The sequence below is a fragment of the Magnolia sinica genome, chromosome 2 (genome assembly GCF_029962835.1).
Source record: "Magnolia sinica isolate HGM2019 chromosome 2, MsV1, whole genome shotgun sequence".
Taxonomy (NCBI): domain Eukaryota; kingdom Viridiplantae; phylum Streptophyta; class Magnoliopsida; order Magnoliales; family Magnoliaceae; genus Magnolia; species Magnolia sinica.
This window is the reverse complement of record NC_080574.1, coordinates 118,546,210-118,566,052: the sequence shown is the minus strand read 5'-3', so window position 1 is coordinate 118,566,052 and position 19,843 is coordinate 118,546,210. Positions and strand designations below refer to the sequence as shown.

At 39.8% G+C, this 19,843-nt stretch overlaps 1 protein-coding gene across 1 annotated transcript in view; it reads left to right on the top strand.

The window, feature by feature from the left end:
* Window positions 1–265: 265 nt before the first annotated feature.
* The window catches only part of LOC131237466 (probable magnesium transporter NIPA6), a 40,543-nt gene continuing 20,965 nt past the window's right edge, over window positions 266–19,843 (top strand). The window contains exons 1-6 of the mRNA XM_058235243.1: window positions 266–669; window positions 767–823; window positions 1,037–1,127; window positions 1,508–1,668; window positions 1,767–1,894; window positions 1,989–2,126. Coding sequence (XP_058091226.1) covers window positions 507–669; window positions 767–823; window positions 1,037–1,127; window positions 1,508–1,668; window positions 1,767–1,894; window positions 1,989–2,126 — 738 coding nt within the window. The 5' untranslated portion in view covers window positions 266–506. The remainder of the gene's footprint in view (window positions 670–766; window positions 824–1,036; window positions 1,128–1,507; window positions 1,669–1,766; window positions 1,895–1,988; window positions 2,127–19,843) is intronic.

The following is a 19,843-nucleotide window of genomic DNA, read 5'->3' as shown; positions in this document are numbered from 1 at the left end:
CGGTTAGTTTTTAACGGTAGAGTATTCAATTGCCAATGTTTCCTATAATATGGTCCACTTGAGATTTGGATCTTCTTAAAAAATTATGGGTTCATGTCATAAAACGATGTGGAAAAAACGGATGGATGGGGTAGATATGAAACAAATGAATCAAGTGGGTCCCACGTTAAGGGCCGCGTCCTAATCCGCTCCCGCGTTGAGCCAACAGGTGCTGCAGAAGATTCGGCTCTTATAAAAATAATAAATACACGGTCGCGACGCTCCTACCAGACTTTGGACTGGCAGGTAAGAGTAACAAAGCGAAAACAAATCGAGAGAACAGAAGACAGAAAGAAAACACTTCATATTTCACCCTTTTTTGGTTTTTTTTGTTCTTTTTTTCTTCCCCCACAAAAAAGGAAAAAAAAAACAGATGGAGAAATTTAGATAATGACTTCTTCTTCCTGCTAATCCTCTTCCACTGATCGACGGCCGTAGATGAGCATCGACGACTGCCCCACCAATCGATGGCTACCACCATCGTACGATCGTCACCATCGGCTTCGCTGCTCTACACCGATAACCTCAAAGGCTTCGTGCTTGCGGTAGTCTCCAGCGCCTTCATCGGCGCCAGCTTCATCATCAAGAAGAAGGGCCTTAAGCGGGCCGGTGCATCCGGGCCCCGCGCAGGTACTCTTTGATTCTCTACACCCCCAAATTCTCTTTTTTAATTTTCTTTTCTAAGGTAAGTGATGAGAATTCGTTTTTTGTGGAATTGAATTTCAAGGGGTCGGAGGCTACAAGTATTTGTTGGAGCCGCTCTGGTGGGTCGGTATGATTGCGAGTAAGTGTTTGTATGCGTCCGCTTCTTGAATTTTTTTCTTAAATTGATTTTTTTTTTTTTTTTTTGAGTTACTGGAATTGATTTTTGTATGTGTCTGTTTCTTGAGTTTGTTCTTAAAATTGTTTTTTTTTTTTTTGTTTTTTTTTTTTTTTTTGAGTTAATGGAATTTCTATAGAAGTTTTTTTGAGTTGGAATCCTTGAAATTGTTTTTAGTGATCGTCGGAGAAATCGCCAACTTTGTGGCGTACATTTTCGCCCCAGCTGTTCTTGTAACACCGCTTGGCGCTTTGAGCATTATTGTTAGGTAAGATTGCATTTTGGGGATGACTGGAAAGAAGTAGATTCCTTGATGCTGAATTCACTAAGTGAAGTAATATTTGTCATTATGTCAATGTACGTGTATGAGATCTGGACCATTCATGTGGTGGGCTGTAATGTGGATGGCTTGTGACCTGAAAAACTGCAATTGGATTGTCACAACCACCAATCAATGATGAAGCTTACAAATGAATGGTTAGTGAGTCTGGCTTTCACTTCATGGTGGTTACCATTGGACTGGTGTGATTTTTGACTTTCAACCCAGCTATGGTGGGGCCCACAAAATGAATGATGTGGATCCTTGTACATGTGTGCCTCATTTAAAGTGACTAACACGGGATGGGATGCAATTTATGGAAATTGCAGTGCTGTTTTAGCACACTTCATATTGAAGGAGAGACTCCAGAGGATGGGGGTGTTGGGCTGTGTTCTCTGTATAGTGGGTTCTACCGTGATCGTGCTTCATGCGCCTGAGGAACGTACTCCGTCATCAGTATCGGAAATATGGGATTTAGCAATCCAACCAGGTATTATGGCGGATTTCTCCGGTGGAGCTCTTGATCTTTTAACCATGCCATCTCTTGTTTATAGCTTTTGTCGTGATTGGTTGGAGTGTTCATTACAGCATTTCTTTTATATACGGCGTCAGCAGTAGCTGTGGTGCTGGTACTGATGTTGCATTGTGCGCCACGCTATGGGCAGACAAACATAATGGTTTACCTGGGAATATGCTCTATAATCGGATCGATAACGGTAATTATTGCACTTTGGCAGTACTGTTTGAATATCTTCATGATCTGGGTGATTGATTATTATTATTATTATTATTATTTTTTTTTTTTTACAGGTTATGAGTATAAAAGCTGTAGGTATTGCAATAAAGCTGACGATAGAGGGTGTGAACCAGGCTGGTTGTTTCCAGACATGGATATTTGCAATGGTTGCAATAAGCTGTATCGTCACTCAGTTGAATTATCTAAACAAGGTCAGTGCCAAATGCATTTGCTGCAAGATTCGGAATCTTTTTTGCATTGTTGATTGGAATTCTGCATTAATCATTTTGCTGTATAGGATGGGCATTGGATAGCCAATAGAATATCTCATTTGCAATGTTTTGATTTGTGGTTTGGAATTCAATGAGTTGTGCAAACATATACTTTTCTAGTTACAGCCATATGTTTGTACCCAACTGTGTAAATACCCCAAGGGTCCGGGTTGTGAAAACATATGCCTGTGAAGGCTTTTTTTTTTTTTTTTTTTCGTTGGGATGTAGATATGTAGCAGCTAGAAGGGAGCAAAGTTTCCTGGAACTATTAGGGGCACCCATGTGTTAGGTAAAAAATGTGTTGGTTTGTCCTAGTTATGCTTGCACCAAGCGTGAAGTGAAGCGTCAATAAATTTGGGTGCAGAGCGCGGAAATGTCTGTCTTAAAATGGTTTCAAGTATAAACTGGCAAGAAGCGGGAGTGGGAATGCAAGTGGGAAGTGCGATTCAAAGCGGAAGTGGCACCTAGTTAGAAGGATCATGCAACTAAGACTCCCGGTAGGCCTTTGGTGCGGAATTAGTGCCCCACCAGTGCACATACGATAGAATATGTACTGACTATTCGCTTAGGCTTTAAAATTATCATCATCATTATGCATGTGGAAGTGATTGCAAGAAGCCTGTGATTAAGATGTGGGTCCCAAAATCCCAAATTGCTGGTCATATGACCTATTCGGTGGGCCCCACACATTGAGTTTTGTGTAGTGTTAAGGGCCTTAAAGGCGATATAGATCCCGTAGTGCTTTAAATAGCGGCAACATGTTGCGTAGTGTTCAGCCCTCTGTAGCATGTAGTGTAAGGTACATGATACTTCTATTTAAAATTAAGAAAATGTAATAAATAGTAAGAAAGAAAACTCTCTCTCTCTCTCTCTCTCTCTCTCTATATATATATATATATATATATCATGCCTAAAAAAGATTCATTTTTTCAAGTATAAGCATGTTCAAACAAGTTATTAATTATCATTTATCAAAAGCCAATCCACATATATAAACCAAATCAAATCATTATCACATCAACAACTTTCTAAGCAAACGACTTTAATTAATAATGTCTAATTGAAACCACAAGTCACAAGTATGAAAAGAAATTAAAATCCTTAATTAATAATGTCTAATTGAAACCACAAGTCACAAGTAAGAAAAGAAATGAAAATCCCGCAGGTTGAGAGTATTAAGTACAAAACAAAATACAATTATCATTTATAAAAAAACGTAGCGTACGCTACATACGCTACGCATGCACTGTGACCCCCGTGGCATATGTGACAGGGGATTTATGCTATTTGCTAACTCTACATGGCGTCGTAGCTACGCTACGCTGCGGAAAATATTCAAAATACTGCTCGTTTGTGGTTGTGGCTAGATTCCTTTTGAGTTTTTATTTGGTAAAGATGGTGGGGGTTTTTTAGTAAGATCTATGTGTTATTAGGTCATTATACTTTGTGAAGATTTTTTTTTTTTTAAATTTTTTTATATAAAGATTTAGAATCTTTTGGGTTGTTGTTTTTCCCTTTATGGATTTGGAATTTATCTTTCAAAACAAAAATGAAAAAAGGAAAAAAGAAAAGAAAAGAAAAGAAAGAAAGACAATCTCTAGGATATGATTTAGATCTAAATTATTAGAGTCCATTTTTGTTGATGTTTTTGGATCTTTATCTTTGTATTTTGGTTTACACGAGTCCTCTGAGGCCATATGTACGAGGAGAGTTGATGAACATAGATAGGAAATAAGTGTGGGTTGATGAATATTAAGTCCCATTTTTGCATGTGCATCGTTTAACAAATTCTATAGATGACATTCTTTGCTGAGGACAGGGTCCATCTAAGGGAGCTCTTTTTCTCCTTCTCCGCAAAGATCTTAATTGTCTCTGTTTTAGGTTAATTTAGTTTTCTTTTGCTTGAGCTCCTGTTTCTTTTGTGTTTTTGAGCTTTTGATATCTTGAGAATCAACAGGAGCAAGGTATTCAATAATGGTAATGATGGCCGTAACTGCCATCATTTTTACCGCTATGATATGGGGTGTAACGGTCGTTTAAAAAAATAAATAAATTGGCCCATGCTATAACGGGCCATTTTCTCATAACAACTGTTATGGCCCCATAGCACGTAACAATTTCCACCGTTATCGTTATGTAATCATTGTTACGGCCGTTTATGCAACCTTTTTCTACGCCATAAACGTAGGTTTGTTCCATCTTTTCTCTGGTTCTCCTTTGTTTCCTTTTTGTATAGAATGTTGAGCGATGGCCCTTCCACTTAGCACCATTGGATCACAAAGGCTGACTTTCGTCCTTGCTTGATGGGTGGATCTTACACTCAAACTCCCTTATGCTTTTGCACTCGAGGGCCAATTTCCGTCAGGCTCGAGGAAACACTTTGCATAAAATTGATCCATTTGTCAAAAAAAAAAAAAAAGGCTTGAGTTTTGGGAGAAAATACTCTTAATAGAGGAGAAAACCCTACAAAATTGACCTCTTTGAATTGTGTGATTTGTTCATAAATTTGTTCTTCTCTCTCTTTCCTTTCAAATCCACCCTATGTTAAATTCGTATTGGTACCAAAGCAAGTTCAATCATGGTCTTGTATGAGATTAATGGTGAGCAAACATGAGGAATGTCTTGGAGGAATTAGTAAGGGGATATGATCATATGTAGGGAGTATCCCATGAGATTGTTGACACAACATCGAGGAGTGTCTCATGTGCAAGAAGATGCCACTGCCCTGGAATCGGATTTTGCCATTCCAATGTTGTTTCTTTTGATGATCCTCGTGGTGTAAGAGATGACTGATCAAAGGATTTTGACTACACGATATAAAATTTGAGATGGCCAAGTTCTACAAAGAACTTGAGAATTTCAAAGAATAAATCTACTATTCATTAGAAAAAGTGTCTGAATATCCAACGGATGATTTGCCTGGTGAAAGTGTCTCAATCCAAGATAAGTTTTTTGGTGGATTCAAAGCTGGATCAATTAATGAATCAAGTCAATCAACTGATGGATTACTTGATGGAATAGACAAATGATCATTGGTTAGATTAACAAAAAGGGTGGAGATTCTTAAAGTTGAGATAGGTGCATTAGTTCTGAAAACTTAGGTGAAATAAGAGAGGATAGAGAAGCGGAAGAGAGAAGGGTGCTGCACAATCTCGCCCTCTCTTTCTTAATCCTTTATTTATTGATAATTAAACTAATTCTAATTACAATTGAAGTCTAAAAGAGATAAGAAAATAAAAGGGATTAGAGACAAACAAATTAGGAGACCTAAAATCTAATCCTACTAAACCTATTCCTCTATATAGTACACTACATGTGCATACACTGTGTGCACTAACACTCAAGCGTGCAGTGTCACCTCAAGTGTACACAAATCTGTGCGCGCTAACACTCCCCCTCGAGCTGGCGCATGGATATCATTCATGTCGAGCTTGATACTGATGGTCTTGAGGTGCATTGTTGACATAGCTTTAGTGAAGACATGTACTAATTGATCTTCTGAATGAATAAACGACGTATATAGAAGCTTGGCAGCTAATTTTTCCTGAATGAAGTGGCATTCAACTTCAATATGCTTTGTGCATTCGTGGAAGACTGAGTTGGATGCAATATATGGCCACTTGATTATCACAATGAATTGGAATTGGGGAAGATGTTGTAAATCCCATATCTTGGAGAATGGCTTTCACCCATAGTAGTCACAAGTTGCATGGGCCATTGCATGGTGCTCAGCTTTGGCAGAGGAGTAGCGACAACAGATTGCTTCTTACTTTTCCAAGTAACTACTTTCCTCTTACGAATGTGCCATACCCTGTAGTTGAGTGTTGATTAGAGGAGGAGCCAGCCTAATCAGTATCACAAAAATCGTTTATGTTTAAATGGCCATGGTTTGAGTAGAGAAGACCATGACCTGGTGGAGCTTTCAAGTAACAAAGGATTCAATAGACTGCTTCCAGATGGTGCTAACAAAGTCTTTGCATAAACTGACTTACAATTCCAACGACATAAGAGATGTCTGTACGAGTAAAGCTAAGATAAATTAGATGACCTATTAGTTGACGATACATGCTCGAATTATCAATTTCATTTGTCCGTTTCTCATGTAACTTATGATTTACTTCAATTGGTATGTTAACAGGGCAAGCACCAAGTAAACCCGCTTCCATCAGAAGATCAAGCACATACTTATGTTGGGATAAGAATATTCCACATTTTGAGCGGGCCACTTTAATTCCTAGGAAGTACTTCATTATATCTAAATCCTTCATCTTGAATGATGAGGCCATGAAGTGCTTGATATTGTCTATATCAGTTATGCTCAACTTAGACAACAAGAATTGTTGTGTTTCCATCCATGTGTTCTACAAGCACAAAGTGATCCAAAGTGCTTGTTTTAAATCCAAGGTTGGAAATCATATTATCAAACTTTTCAAACTAGGCTCGATGAGACTGTTTGAGGCTGTAGAAAGCTTTCCAAAGACGACAAACTTTGCCAGTCACCCCTTTACGTTGAAAATTGTGAGGAATGTCCATATATATTTCTTCATGAAGATTGCCATGGAGAAACACAATTTTGACATCTAGTTGATGGAAAGGCCAATTATGATTTATTGCAACATACATAAGATGTGGATAGAGTTTAATTTTTCTACTTGAGCACAGATATCATCGTAATCTTCACCATGCTTTGGGTGAAGCCCTAGGTAACTAGGTGAGCTTTGTATCTTTCTATCGATCCATCTACCTTGTATTTAATTTTAAATACCCATTTACATCCGATGATATATCTGCCTGGTGGAAGAGTGATTAATTCCCGAGTATTTTGTCTTTCAAGGGCAATCTTCTCTTATTCCATGGTTATTTCCTTTTAGGGTAGCCAAGGGTATCCGCAATCTTGGATGTCATCGAGACAAATGGTATAGAGGAAAGGTATGGGTGATAAGAGGGAGAGAGATTTTTGTATGAGACATAATTATTAATGGATGATGAGTACATGACTTGGTTCTTTGCGGAGGGCGATTGGGAGATCCACTTGTTTTGGTTCAATTGTTGAGGAGTGGTGGTGGTTAGGAATAGTGTAGGTTTTCTTCCTCCGAGAGTAGCCCTTGAGTTCTGTGGTTGGGTTGGACCGTGGTTCATCTTCAATCCAAGACTCCTCAATGACAGGCAGAGGAAGAGGTGCAAGATGTGTATTGTCCTGTGTATTGAAATAAGGCTCATTTTCAAAGGACGTAACATCCTTAGAAACATACCTTTAAAAAAAAATTTTATTTACATGATAGTAACATTTGTATCTTTTTATTTAAAATAATAATAATAATAATATTATTATCATTATATATATATATTTATAGAATTTGAGGACCCTAATAACACATTTTATTGATTGTGGTCCCAACTTGGTGTGAGATGGTCCAAGAATATGGACAAAGTAGGTGCACCAAACACTTTTGGTGACAGGGTAAATAGAGATGCATGAGGTTGTAAGACTTGTGATGGGCATTTACCCTTGAGAACATTAGTCAAAGTCCGATTGATTATAAATGCTGCAAGCAGAATGGCTTCATCCTAATATGCTTTTGGAACTAACATGCTTATCAGTAATGACTTCAAAAGAGATGAAAAGAGTATTAGAAAGATGGAAAGTTCCCTTTCCTAGAGCTTCAAAGAAGGAACCATTAGCCAATCTAATATTACTTGAGATAGGAGAGTAGGAAGTATATCCATCGGTCGTACTTGTCATGTGATCAGACTTCAAAGGCTCTAAATCAATAATCCAAGATGTCTGAGAGTCGCGATTTGCAGTTGCATAAGTACTTAACTTCCCTAGTTGGTTGGTAGCAAGGACGGAGGCTTGGAGAACTGCCACTTGTTGTAGCTCACTAATTGTTTTGTCCCTTAGGTCTGGTTCACTTTGGGCGGAAGTTTCCTCAATCATGCTCACATGAGCAGAAGACTTTGTTTTGATGTTCGTTAGTTAAAAGACGATGATGAAGAACCCAACAATGTTCTTTTAAATGTCGTCTTTTGCCATAGTGAGTGCATTAGAGCTTATCCTTGTCTAGTTCCTTGACTCTTACTATTTTTAGAATATGTAGTTAAGGCGGACTGTTTTGGTAGGACGGTGTGGGAAACAATTTATCCTCGGGCTTTTGTGCATATATAGTTATATACAAATTCAAGGGTAGGAATGATGCAGGACATGAAAATTAAATATGATATGCGAGATTTCAAGCTTAAGATCACGTTAGTTCAGAAACAATTACACAAATTCCATATCCCACATGAAAGTCCAAACATTCAATTAAGGGGAATCTATGCGGGTCCAGGCCTACACACGATAGTGCTGGATCAATAAAAATTATGAACCAAACGATACTCAAAGATAAGAAATAATCATCCACAAATTCATAATAATTAGTCCATAATCCAACGGATTCAGAAATTCCAATTCGGGGAACCCTAGGATAAGAAAAGGGGCATAAAATTGGAGATTTGAGTAATTTAGGGTTAGGTTTAGGGATTTTGGGTGAAAGCGGAGTGAAAGAGAGGAGAGAGACGAACCAAAGAAGTATCGCAAAAATGGCCCAGACGCACATGCGTGTGATCTCGGCTGCACGTGTGTGGGGCCCACTATCCAGAAAAAGGCCACCTTGGCCTTGGTCGGCCAGGGATGGACTCCAAAACCCCCAAATTTCAGCTCGATCCGATGTACGGTTTGTGCGTGGTGGTCCGCTGAAGTTTCAGCCCTCCTGTAGGGCGAGATTCTGAAATTCTCTGTGGGGAGGAGAATTGCTGTAATAGATGATTGATTCGAAGTATAGATGATGGGGTGAGATGAGAAGAAGGGATGGTAGAAGATGAGTAGTAGAGATGACAATGGTTGGGGGCGAATCGGGATAGATGTGGCTTCGCACCACGGTAGTTAACCCTTCGATGAAGGGAGGGCTTTGCACCCAATTAGGCTTCACAACTCAGAGAGTAGGAAAATGCATAATTTTTATTAATCTTCAAAAAAATAAAAAAGCTACAAGGGGTGCCTATTTATAAGAAAACCCTATACCCCAAAACTCGCGCCATGTGCATAACCTATTACTTGGCGATGCAGTAAACCAAAATAAAAACTAATCAAGGAAAACTAAAGCGTCCATGATGTTCTAAATAACAATAATAAGCAAAACCTAAAATATGAAATCAATCTGACTAGTAGGCCCCGATCATGAGATCCCATGATGGGCTTTACTTGATTATCGGGCCCACTCCAATCCAAGGAACCAAAACTTCGTCTTCTAGGTAGGGGGCCCTCTCTGGACGTCGTCATCGATCTAGATCGACGGTGGGGTCCTCCTTCGTGCGTACGTGCGTAGGGGGCGGCGCGCATGCGCGTGTGCGTGAGATGTCCCCATCAATTCTTCCCGGCCGGGAAGATTTCGCCACTGGCGAAATAAAACTCCTGAACTGCTCCAGGATGTTAGGATCAAGTCTCTGAAGCTCCTCAGTGAGCCACGTACGGTCTGAAGCTGAGCGTGACTTCCATTTAACCAGGTACTTCTGAAACCCGCCGTCCGACGTTGAAACTATCTGATGGTTCAGGATATCCTCTACTTCCTCTTTGGGTGTGTGAAGGTTAGGTATGGGAGGTAGAGGCTGAGAAAATGGGTTAGAAAGGATAGGTATGAGAGGTAGAGGCTAGGAAGATGGGTCGGGACGGTAGGTATGGGAGGTAGAGGCTGAAAAAATGGGTTGGGAAGGGTAGGTATGAGACGTAGGGGCTGAGAAAATGGGTCGAGACGGGTAGGTATGGGAGGTAGAGGCAGAGAAAATGGGTCTGGACGGGTAGGTATGAGACGTAGAGGCTGGGAAAATGGGTCGGGAAGGGTAGGTATGGGACGTAGAGGCTGGGAAGAAAGGTTAGGAAGAGTGGGTATGAGAGGTAGAGACTGGGAAAATGGGTCGGGAAGGGGCCATGGTTCAAGGGATAAATATGGGGAATGAGGATGGGTAAGCGAAGGGCCGGACAAAGTATTAGTGGTCCCCTAAAAAGTAAATAGATCCTCCACGTTGAATGTGGAACTAATTCCCATAAAAGGTGGAAGATCTACCTCATACGCATTTAGACCGTTTCGTTTTATAATTTTGAAGGGTCTAGCGCTACGTGTGTGTAACTTACGAACGGCCCGCGGAGGGGTACCGTTCGGGCCAGATGCGGACTATCACAGAGTCCCTAATATTGAAATCTTTGAAACATTTATGTTGGTTTGCAGAAAATTTGTAATGTTCATTACTAGTAGTGATCTTTTGCCTGATTTCTTGATGCTATGAATGAATGTGATGCGCAAAAGACTCCGTAGGCTCTGACACCCTATGGGACAGTGACATAGGGACAAGTTCAATAGGTTTTCCAGGTTTATAAACAGTAACGACTTCATAAGGACTGAGACCTGTGGACCTATCGATAGAACTATTAAATGCAAACTCGGCTGTAGGTATTACGGTGTCCCATGTTCTGGTATGCTCTATATCCCTCCTAGGGGGAGACTCATCCGGTATATCATTAGGAAAGACATCACGTAACTCATCCATTATCGGAATGGCCTCAGTGGGTAACTCTACACTAGTGTCTGGTGCACTCTCTCCAACCATAAGGCTGCACATGTCGTACCCCTCAAAATAGTGGTCTTGATGTCTCTCATGGGGTGGGTGCACGGGTGCACACCCATAATTGGTTCCTTCACCAACTCCATTCATTAGTCTATCCACTAGGCCACCTGCCTAAGATGGGACATTTACCCCAATGGTGGGGTTTGTCCTGGCGATGGTCTTTAGTCGGGTAATGCGCACATCAAGTTGTTCTAGGTATTGGTCCATTTCAACTTTTGGGACAGCTTGTTTAGTGACTCTTGCAATTGTTCCATGTTTAGTGTAGGGTGCCAACCAAAATTCAACAATATAGTTGTCAAAATATAAGATTCTTTTTTTTTTTTTTTTAAATTTTTTTAAAAAGAAACAACCTAGTTTCTAAAAACGAAAAAAGAAAGTTTTTAAAACAAGTTAGGAAAGTTTCTAAAAAAAAGCAACCTAGTTTCTAAAAACGAAAAAGGAAAGTTTCTAAGAAAAACAAATTAGGAAAGTTTCTATAAAAAATAAATTAGGAAAGTTTCAAAAAAAAAAACAAATTAGGAAAGTTTCTAAAGAAAAGACAAATTAAAAAGTTTCTTAAAAATTTGATGCAGGACATGAAAATTAAATATGATATGCGAGATTTCAGGCTTAAGATCACGTTAGTTCAGAAACAATTACACAAATTCTATATCCCACATGAAAGTCCAAACATTTAATTAAGGGGAATCTATGCGGGTCCGGGCCTACACACGATAGGGCTGGATCAATAAAAATTATGAACCAAACGATACTCAAAGATAAGAAATAATCATCCACACATGCATAATAATCAGTCCCTAATCCAAGGGATTCAGAAATTTCAATTCGGGGAACCCTAGGATAAGAAAAGGGGCATGAAATTGGATATTTGAATAATTTAGGGTTAGGTTTAGGGATTTTGGGTGAAAGCGGAGTGAAAGAGAGGAGAGAGACGAACCAGAGAAGTACCGCAACAATGGCCCAGACGCACATGCGTGTGATCTCGGCCGCACGTGTGTGGGGCCCACTATTCAGAAAAAGGCCACCTTGGCCCTGGTCGGCCAGGGATGGACTCCAAAACCCCCAAATCTTAGCTCGATCCGATGTACGGTTTGTGCGTGGTGCTTTGTCGAAGTTTCAACCATCTTGTAGGGCGAGATTCTGAAATTCTGCTGTGGGGAAGAGAATTGCTGCAATAGATGATTGATTCGAAGTGTAGATGATGGGATGGGATGAGAAGAAGGGATGATAGAAGATGGGTAGTAGAGATGGCGATGGTTGGGGGCGAATCGGGATATATGTGGCTTCGCACCACGGTAGTTAACCCTTCGACGAAGGGAGGGCTTCACACCCAATTAGGCTTCACAACTCAGAGAGTAGGAAAACGCAAAATTTTTATTAATCTTCAAAATAAAAAAAAAGCTACAAGGGGTGCCTATTTATAAGAAAACCCTATATCCCAAAATCGCGCCATGTGCGCAACCTATTACTTGGCGATGACGTAAACCAAAATAAAAACTAATCAAAGAAATCTAAAGCGTCCATGATGTTCTAAATAACATTAATAAGCAAAACTTAAAATATGAAATCAATCTGACTAGTGGGCCCCGATCATGAGATCCCATGATGGGCTTTACTTGATTATCGGGCCCACTCCAAGGAACCAAAACTCCGTCTTCTAGGTAGGGGGCCCTCTCTGGACGTCGTCATCAATCCAGATCGACGGTGGGGCCCTCCTTCGTGCGTACGTGCGTAGGGGGCGGCGCGCATGCGCGTGTGCACTTATGTCCCCATCAAGGAAGAGATTCTCTTCCAAGAATCTGTATATGTTGAGGTTCCAAATCTGAATGTAAACTAGAAAGAAATTTGAAAATACGCAGTCATATCTAATTTTTCAGATCTTTTAATTCTAGAACAATTGTTTGACAGTTATCCAAATCATCATTTTTAGTTCAGGCTGGCAAAATATTCTTTTATGGTTCCATCTCTCTGTTCGAGGTTGTTAATTTTTGTGTGGAGTTGGTAAAGGTGGGCTAGGTCTTCCTGGTGGGAGTACATTTTGGCTACTTTATCCCATACATCTTTTGCCGTTTTCAACAGATAAAAGCCAAGACCTAATATTAGGTTGCATTGAATTTAGCAACCAAGACATCACAAGCCAGTTTTCACTCTCCCATTCATCATAGGTGGGATCATCTTGAATGGATTGTTTCTTGGTTCCTCTAATGTATCCTAACCTTTTCTGTGTTCTAATATACATTCAGGTTGCTTGGAACCACTCCAAATAATTTGTGCCATCTAGTTTTACTGTAGTTGTAACACGACAGGGGCTATTCATATGTCTAGATGGAATCAGGGCTTATTTATTTTCTCCCTTAAAAAAAAAGTAGAAGAAATGGAAGATGAGGAATAACAATAATTCAAAATAACGTGTCAGTGTCTGTCGGAGGTCTAAAGAGCAGAATCAGCGCAAGGAGTCCTACTTGACAAGTCTGGAAGTAATGAATGGCCCAGGGGTCTAGATGATGTCCGAGCTTTGAATCAGACCCCAGTAGGTGGCTCATAGGGCACTTTTGACAAGATCTGATAGCCTTGGACAGGTCAGGATGTGGTTTCGGTGTCGGAAAAAGGCCGTGAATTGATTTCCGAGGACTTCTGGCATCCTTGGATAGGTTTTTGGTGAGTTGCGGCACCCGTAGAGGGGTTACAATGAGATCTGGCACACTAAAGACGTTTTCGGCAAGGTCCGACAGCTCGGGAGAGGTTCGGGTGCAGTTTCGACAATAGAATAGGAGTCTAGAGAAGATTCTGGTGACTTCTAATGACGCTGGGCTGCACACGATCGAGTTCCAACACTGAAAATAGACCTAAACTGATTTTCGATGAGCTGAGAGTTGCTGGGGTGGATTTCACCGAGTTTTGGAGGTGCTAGATGTTTCCTGTGCAGAATCGGCATCGAAACCCAGATCTAAAAGGATTTCCGGCAAGTTTTGGTGCTGCAGGGCTATTTCTTGTATAGATCTGTTGTTGTAGGAGGCTTCTCTGGTGAGTGCTGCTTCCAAGGATAACTTTCAGTTGAAAAATTCCTTCCGGTTTAGACAATGGACTGGTATAATCGCATCTATAGGATGGAGATGAAGTTTATCTCACTTTCACCATCTTACAGGGAGAGAAAACAAGATCCGATCAACTTTCAAATCAGAGACTTGCTGCAAGGAATGGGAAGATGAAAGAAGAATGATTTGGGACTGTAAAAAAAAAGTTGTATTAGAGAAGCTCTGATACCATGAAAACTTAGATGGAATAAGAGAGAAAAGAGAGTGAGTTTTGCACAATCTCGCTCTCTCTTAATCCTTTACTCTCTCTTAATCCTTTATTTATAGATCATTAAATCAATTCTAATTACAATTGGAGTCTAAAAGAGAGAAGAAAATAAAAGGGTTTACAGATTAAAATGAATTGGTAGACTTAAAACCTAATCCTACTAGACCTATTCCTCTATATGGTACACTGTAGGTGCATACAACTCTGTATATACTGTAGTTGTGCAGTGTACACCTCAGGTGTACACAAAATCTGTGTGCACCAACAAGTTCCATCCTAGTGATAGAGGATGCAAATAAGAACTTTATGACAGTCGTTGCAGCGAAATCATGCAACTAAATGAGTATGATGGAGGATAACACATTTGCCATTCCATCATTTGATACAAGCAATTCTACCATTGAAGGAGAGATGCAAACCATCTTGAAGGAACTATGAAGAGTCGAAGAGGGAGTGGCATGCTCTGCGAAGTAGTTTGTAGGCACGTTGGCCTCCATAATCAACTCCTGTCAAAGTGTGTGGAGTGAGATAAAGACGAATGTTATTGCTGGATCGCTTTCGAAGCTGAGAGGAATAATGCAAGGAGGAACGATTGCCAGAAGCATGTGGTTTTGCAAAAATCCGTTCCTCTTCTTTTCTTCTTTCTTATCCACCCCACGTCGCATCATCATAGCCTTGTCCCGGCTATTTGGAATTAGCTTTACTAATCCCATTTGTCCAAGCTTCATGAATCCTAGTTTCCAATCATATTCGAAAGAGGAATTCTCAAATTATCTAGTCAATTATTGATTTGATTGGAGGATGGCCTTTTGGGCCCATTGAAGCCTCTTGGAAAGATTTTATCCGGTATGATTTTCTTTTTTCCATTTTGTGGGGAATGATAAAAGGGCCTATTTGGATGACACACTTCTATCCTTTTTTTTTTATATAATTTCTGCCATCCACTAACTGAAAAATAGCTTAAGGCTCTTTTACATAGAAATGAGTTGAGAAAGTGACATCTTACCACCAATTTGCAGACGTGCCAATGTGTCACATGTTCAATTACTGCAGTATGAGTATCCAATCCGTCCAAAAGGCCACCTTCATGTGATGCAACCATCACTAAAGTCCCTACATTCTAGCACCACTGTATTTTGAGAGAGTCAATGATGACCTGGGAATCTACAAGCGTTTTTCATGTCGGTAGGCGCTCGATCTCATCTCCTCTTTGTTTACGTTGCATCCATGGTGTGAGCTAGCTCACCTTGATTTTCCATTTTCATCATTTCAATCGTTCCATTCTTCTGGTCACACTAACTAATAACTCAACATAGTCCATCCATTTGGGACTTTATTTAACCATAAATATCAAAATCATTCAGCACAGAATATCCAGTAGCATAGAACATAACAATGTGTAAATCATAAAAAATAACGAAACTAGAATTTCCTAAGCAATAGCTTATTTCAAGTGATCAGTCCAATTAGTCCATCGTAGCAAGTTCATCTTTAGTCAGGTATGGCCACATATCTCGTGGATCATCCATTGGGTCGGCCTTGTTCTCCTGTGCTTGCACTAAAGGTTCAACTTCGAGAACCTTTGTAGGGTTTTTCATTCAACAAACGTCAGCTGACCAAGCCTAGTGAGTGAACCCATCATGGTTCGTTCACGATACAATTAAAATAGTACAACACAATAATTAATAACTAATAAAGTGCAGACATGTATATGAATGCAAGAATGACGTGCAATGCAATCATGAACGATGTATATGATGCATCAAGTGGGAAAATCGTCCACTTGCTTGGGTTGGATATCTGTCAACCCGCATATGTACTTGGTAGGCTTCTACCATAGTGGGTAGGCATGGGCAAGGCCCACATCAGCCCCTTCAATAGGCTTCTACATATAGTAGGCATCTAGGGGTCTCCTAGGAACTCAGCACAAAGCGTGCATGCAATATCATTTAGAGCGGGCCTTTAGGAATCAGTGCAGGAGTGATATGCATTGCAAATGATGAATGTTCAATCATCAATGCATCAACATACATAAGTTGTCACATGCATCTCTTCATATGAGAGGAAACTCATATTTCATGATTTTAGTGATATAACATCATAGTACAAAGCAACTCATAGTAACAACAATTGAATATAATCATTCATTCAACACTAAATCAATTTAGCCCAAGAACACAACCAACATAACAATCACATCAAATGTACTTTAATCATAATGGTGAGGAAACATGTTGGCATCACTCACCTGTAATCGGTGACGATGATTCCGAGATGTTATCCGATTTAATCAACTTATGAAACCCCTAATTACATGGTATAATCAAATCATACTTCCATCTAAGTAAATTTGCATAATTGACCCACCTTTGATCAATCAAGTCCTGATTTAGGGTCCGCATGGAGGATTCAACTATTTGATTTGAAATCCTTTAGATTCCATCCTTAACACAAGGTTAGGGAATTGTTATTCCTCATCGTGGGGCCCACTTGAATAAATCAAGGTGGTCTAAGTATTCCAGCGTCATTAGAATGATCTAGGGTTGATTAATGCATTGGATTTCAATTTTTTTTTTCCCATTTTTTAAAAACAAATTTTAAAAATGATTCACGGTGGATCGGAAACCACCCAGCAAGATCCAGGTCAACTGGACTTGTCTAGGGTCAACCAGATTGGTCCTGTTTAGCACAATTCGGTTGTCCAGCAAGTCAAGGTCAACGTCGTGGGTTTATCCCAAAATTCACATAGATGACATAGATCAGATCTGATCTAACACATCCATTTAGGGCCATGGCGTGTTTTGGACTTAGGAATCATATGATCTGTACAGATAGGATCTAACACATCCAGACGACAACACATTAATCTCTACGACAAGAGATTTCGCCCAAGATCTACCGATTGAGGGCTTTTCTCCACAATCTTCTCTCTCTCTCTCTCTCTCTCTCTCTCTCTCTACAATTTCTCTTTTTCTTAGGGTTTTCTATGGGAGAAGCCCTCTCCCACAACCAAGAGTCACGGTGGCAGGAATCGATCCTTTGATCTCTCCCATCCAGAGAGTCCTTGCCAAGCGGCTAAGTGGTTTGTTTTGTTTATTAACTACAAAATTAAATTGTTAACCCTTTTTATTTTATGTTTTTTGTGCCTACTTAATGCACGAAAATCAGGGATGTTACATTTTAGGGTTTTATCACTTCTTTAGCGCATATATATATATATATATATATATATATATATATATATATATATATATATATATATATATATATATATATATATAAAGATAGACATATCCTCTACTTTCATCAATATATATATATATATATATATATATATATATATATATAAAGATTGAAATATCCTTTACTTTCATCAATGAATAAGTTTTTCTTACTAATGAAGAGCTACCGAAGTTGGCTTCCGTTACCCGGGCTCCCTAAGCAGTCCACATCAGTTTATTCTTTGGTATTCATACAATTTCTTGGAAAATACACTTCATGGTTCTTCTGACCATGCATTGATGAAAGATTGATCCTTTTCAAGTGGCCCAGCCTATGTTTACTTTAGTTCTAGCTCACCATGCCAAAAGCCCAAGTGCATAATGTAACAAACTCATCTTAGAACCTACATATCTCCTGATTTTCCTCTAATTCCTTCGTAACTCTTTTAGACAAGGTGTCCCGTATCGGTATCGGTTGGCGTAACGGTGTCCTCCAAAACCGATACGGATACGGGGGCGTAACAGCCTGTAACGGCGCAAAATTTTTTTTTTGCTAAAAAAATATGAAAAAATATGGATTAAATCCAGAATATTCTAAGCATTCCAAATATGCATTCATTTATAAATTGGAACATGTTTATGGTGGTGTAACGGTCCACTCTTTGGTGAGAAGTTGTATCGGACTGTCTGATGAATTTATGAACCAGATAACCTGAATTTGACTACAAAATTCCTATATTTAATTTTCTAACTATCTACTATCAATGATAGATATATTAGAATGAATGTAAAATGAAAATATCTTACATCAGGTGTTTGCAATTATTTTTGAGGAATTTCTCGAACATACCTGTGGTCCTGTGCAGTGTGGTGCACCATGCACGTGACTGTGATGATTCTTGTCAATGACCTGTCATCCTCAAGTCAAGAATATTAAAAAAAAATAATTAGTAGTGTCTGATATACTCTCCTGCAACTTGATTAAGGATTACTTGATTGGTTGTCAGGGGAGCTATTTTAAATACAAGTTCGGCAGTGTCAAGTGTGTGCATGACTTCTTGCAATAATACTGTTGTGAGCTGTCTGCTGCAACAAATACTTACCTTAACACAAATATATACTCACAAGTCACAATCACAAGTCACCACCAAAATGAAAATCTGCTTTTTTGTGGTTGCTCGACCTCCACATCATCGTCATCGTCACCATCAGGCTGAGGCTGTCCAATAGGTGTAGGTGCTACATATCCATAATATCCAGTGCCAGAAGGAAATACTAGATCAACGAAACTAGAGGATGACTAATCCTGACTAGGCAACGACTCTGACCCGGAATAAGAATATCCACCAGTGCCCGTCGAATAGCCATACTGGTGCCCATACTCAGGCTGTTGAGAATCTTGAGATTGAGAGTGCGTCTGCTGTGATGAGTAACTTGGATTTGGATCTGGATATCTATAATCATATGGATATTGATCGGGAGGGCTACTCCAACATGAATGTGATGGAACAGGCTCAGTATAACCATCATAATTCAATTCACCATAAGAATATCCATCATAATAACCAAGACCATGAGCCTGCTGATGTTCCGAACCTCCCGGACCCGGTGCACCACTAGATGTACCCACCTCCTGCTGGCTGTATCGTGACTCGGTACACTCATAAGTCCGACCTCGTGTACCACCTCGTCGCTGTTCATCGACATCGTGATCTGTAGACGGCTGTATAGGGCACTGAGCAACACCAGAAGTGCCAGCACCAGGGGCAGGGGGGTCATCGTCTTCATCCGACACGGTCATGCTACCATTGCTCGTACTCTTTTGTTGATCTTGAGCCGTATCCATACGTGGCATAAACGCTGTCCCTCTTACTGGGTCCAACACATCTGCACGACTCTCTTGTTGCGCTCTGCGTATTTCTGGGTCATCAATTTTCAATTCTTCACTATCCTCTTCAATTTGTTTTTCCCTTGTTTCCAACCAAGGTAGAAGTGGGTCATCCTCATCATAAATATTATCCAAGTTTATTGGACAGTAGTCTCCGTCATCAGCAGCTGTAATGCTCCTATGATGTCGTCGCATTCTTAGTTTTATATTGTAGTGCATGAAGACAAGTCTATCTAATGTTCTAGTCTGCAATCTATTCCTATTCTTTGAATGAATGAGCGCAAAACAACTCCAATTCCTTTCGCAGCTAGAGGAAGATGTTGTCTGGCTCAAAACTTTTACTGCAATTTTTTGGAGAGCCTTCGTACTCTCTCCGAAATTAATCCACCATTCGGCCGGTTGCAATCTAGATACTGCATGCTGTGCAAGAGCATCTCCAAAGCTACCAAGGCGATTTCCAAATGTATCTAATTCATTTAATGCCTTTATTTGCAGATCTAAGTCAGGCTCTAATCTCTTTATCACATTTTTTAGCCCAACACGAACTTCATCATCCGCAACAAATGATTGGGCATATCTATACC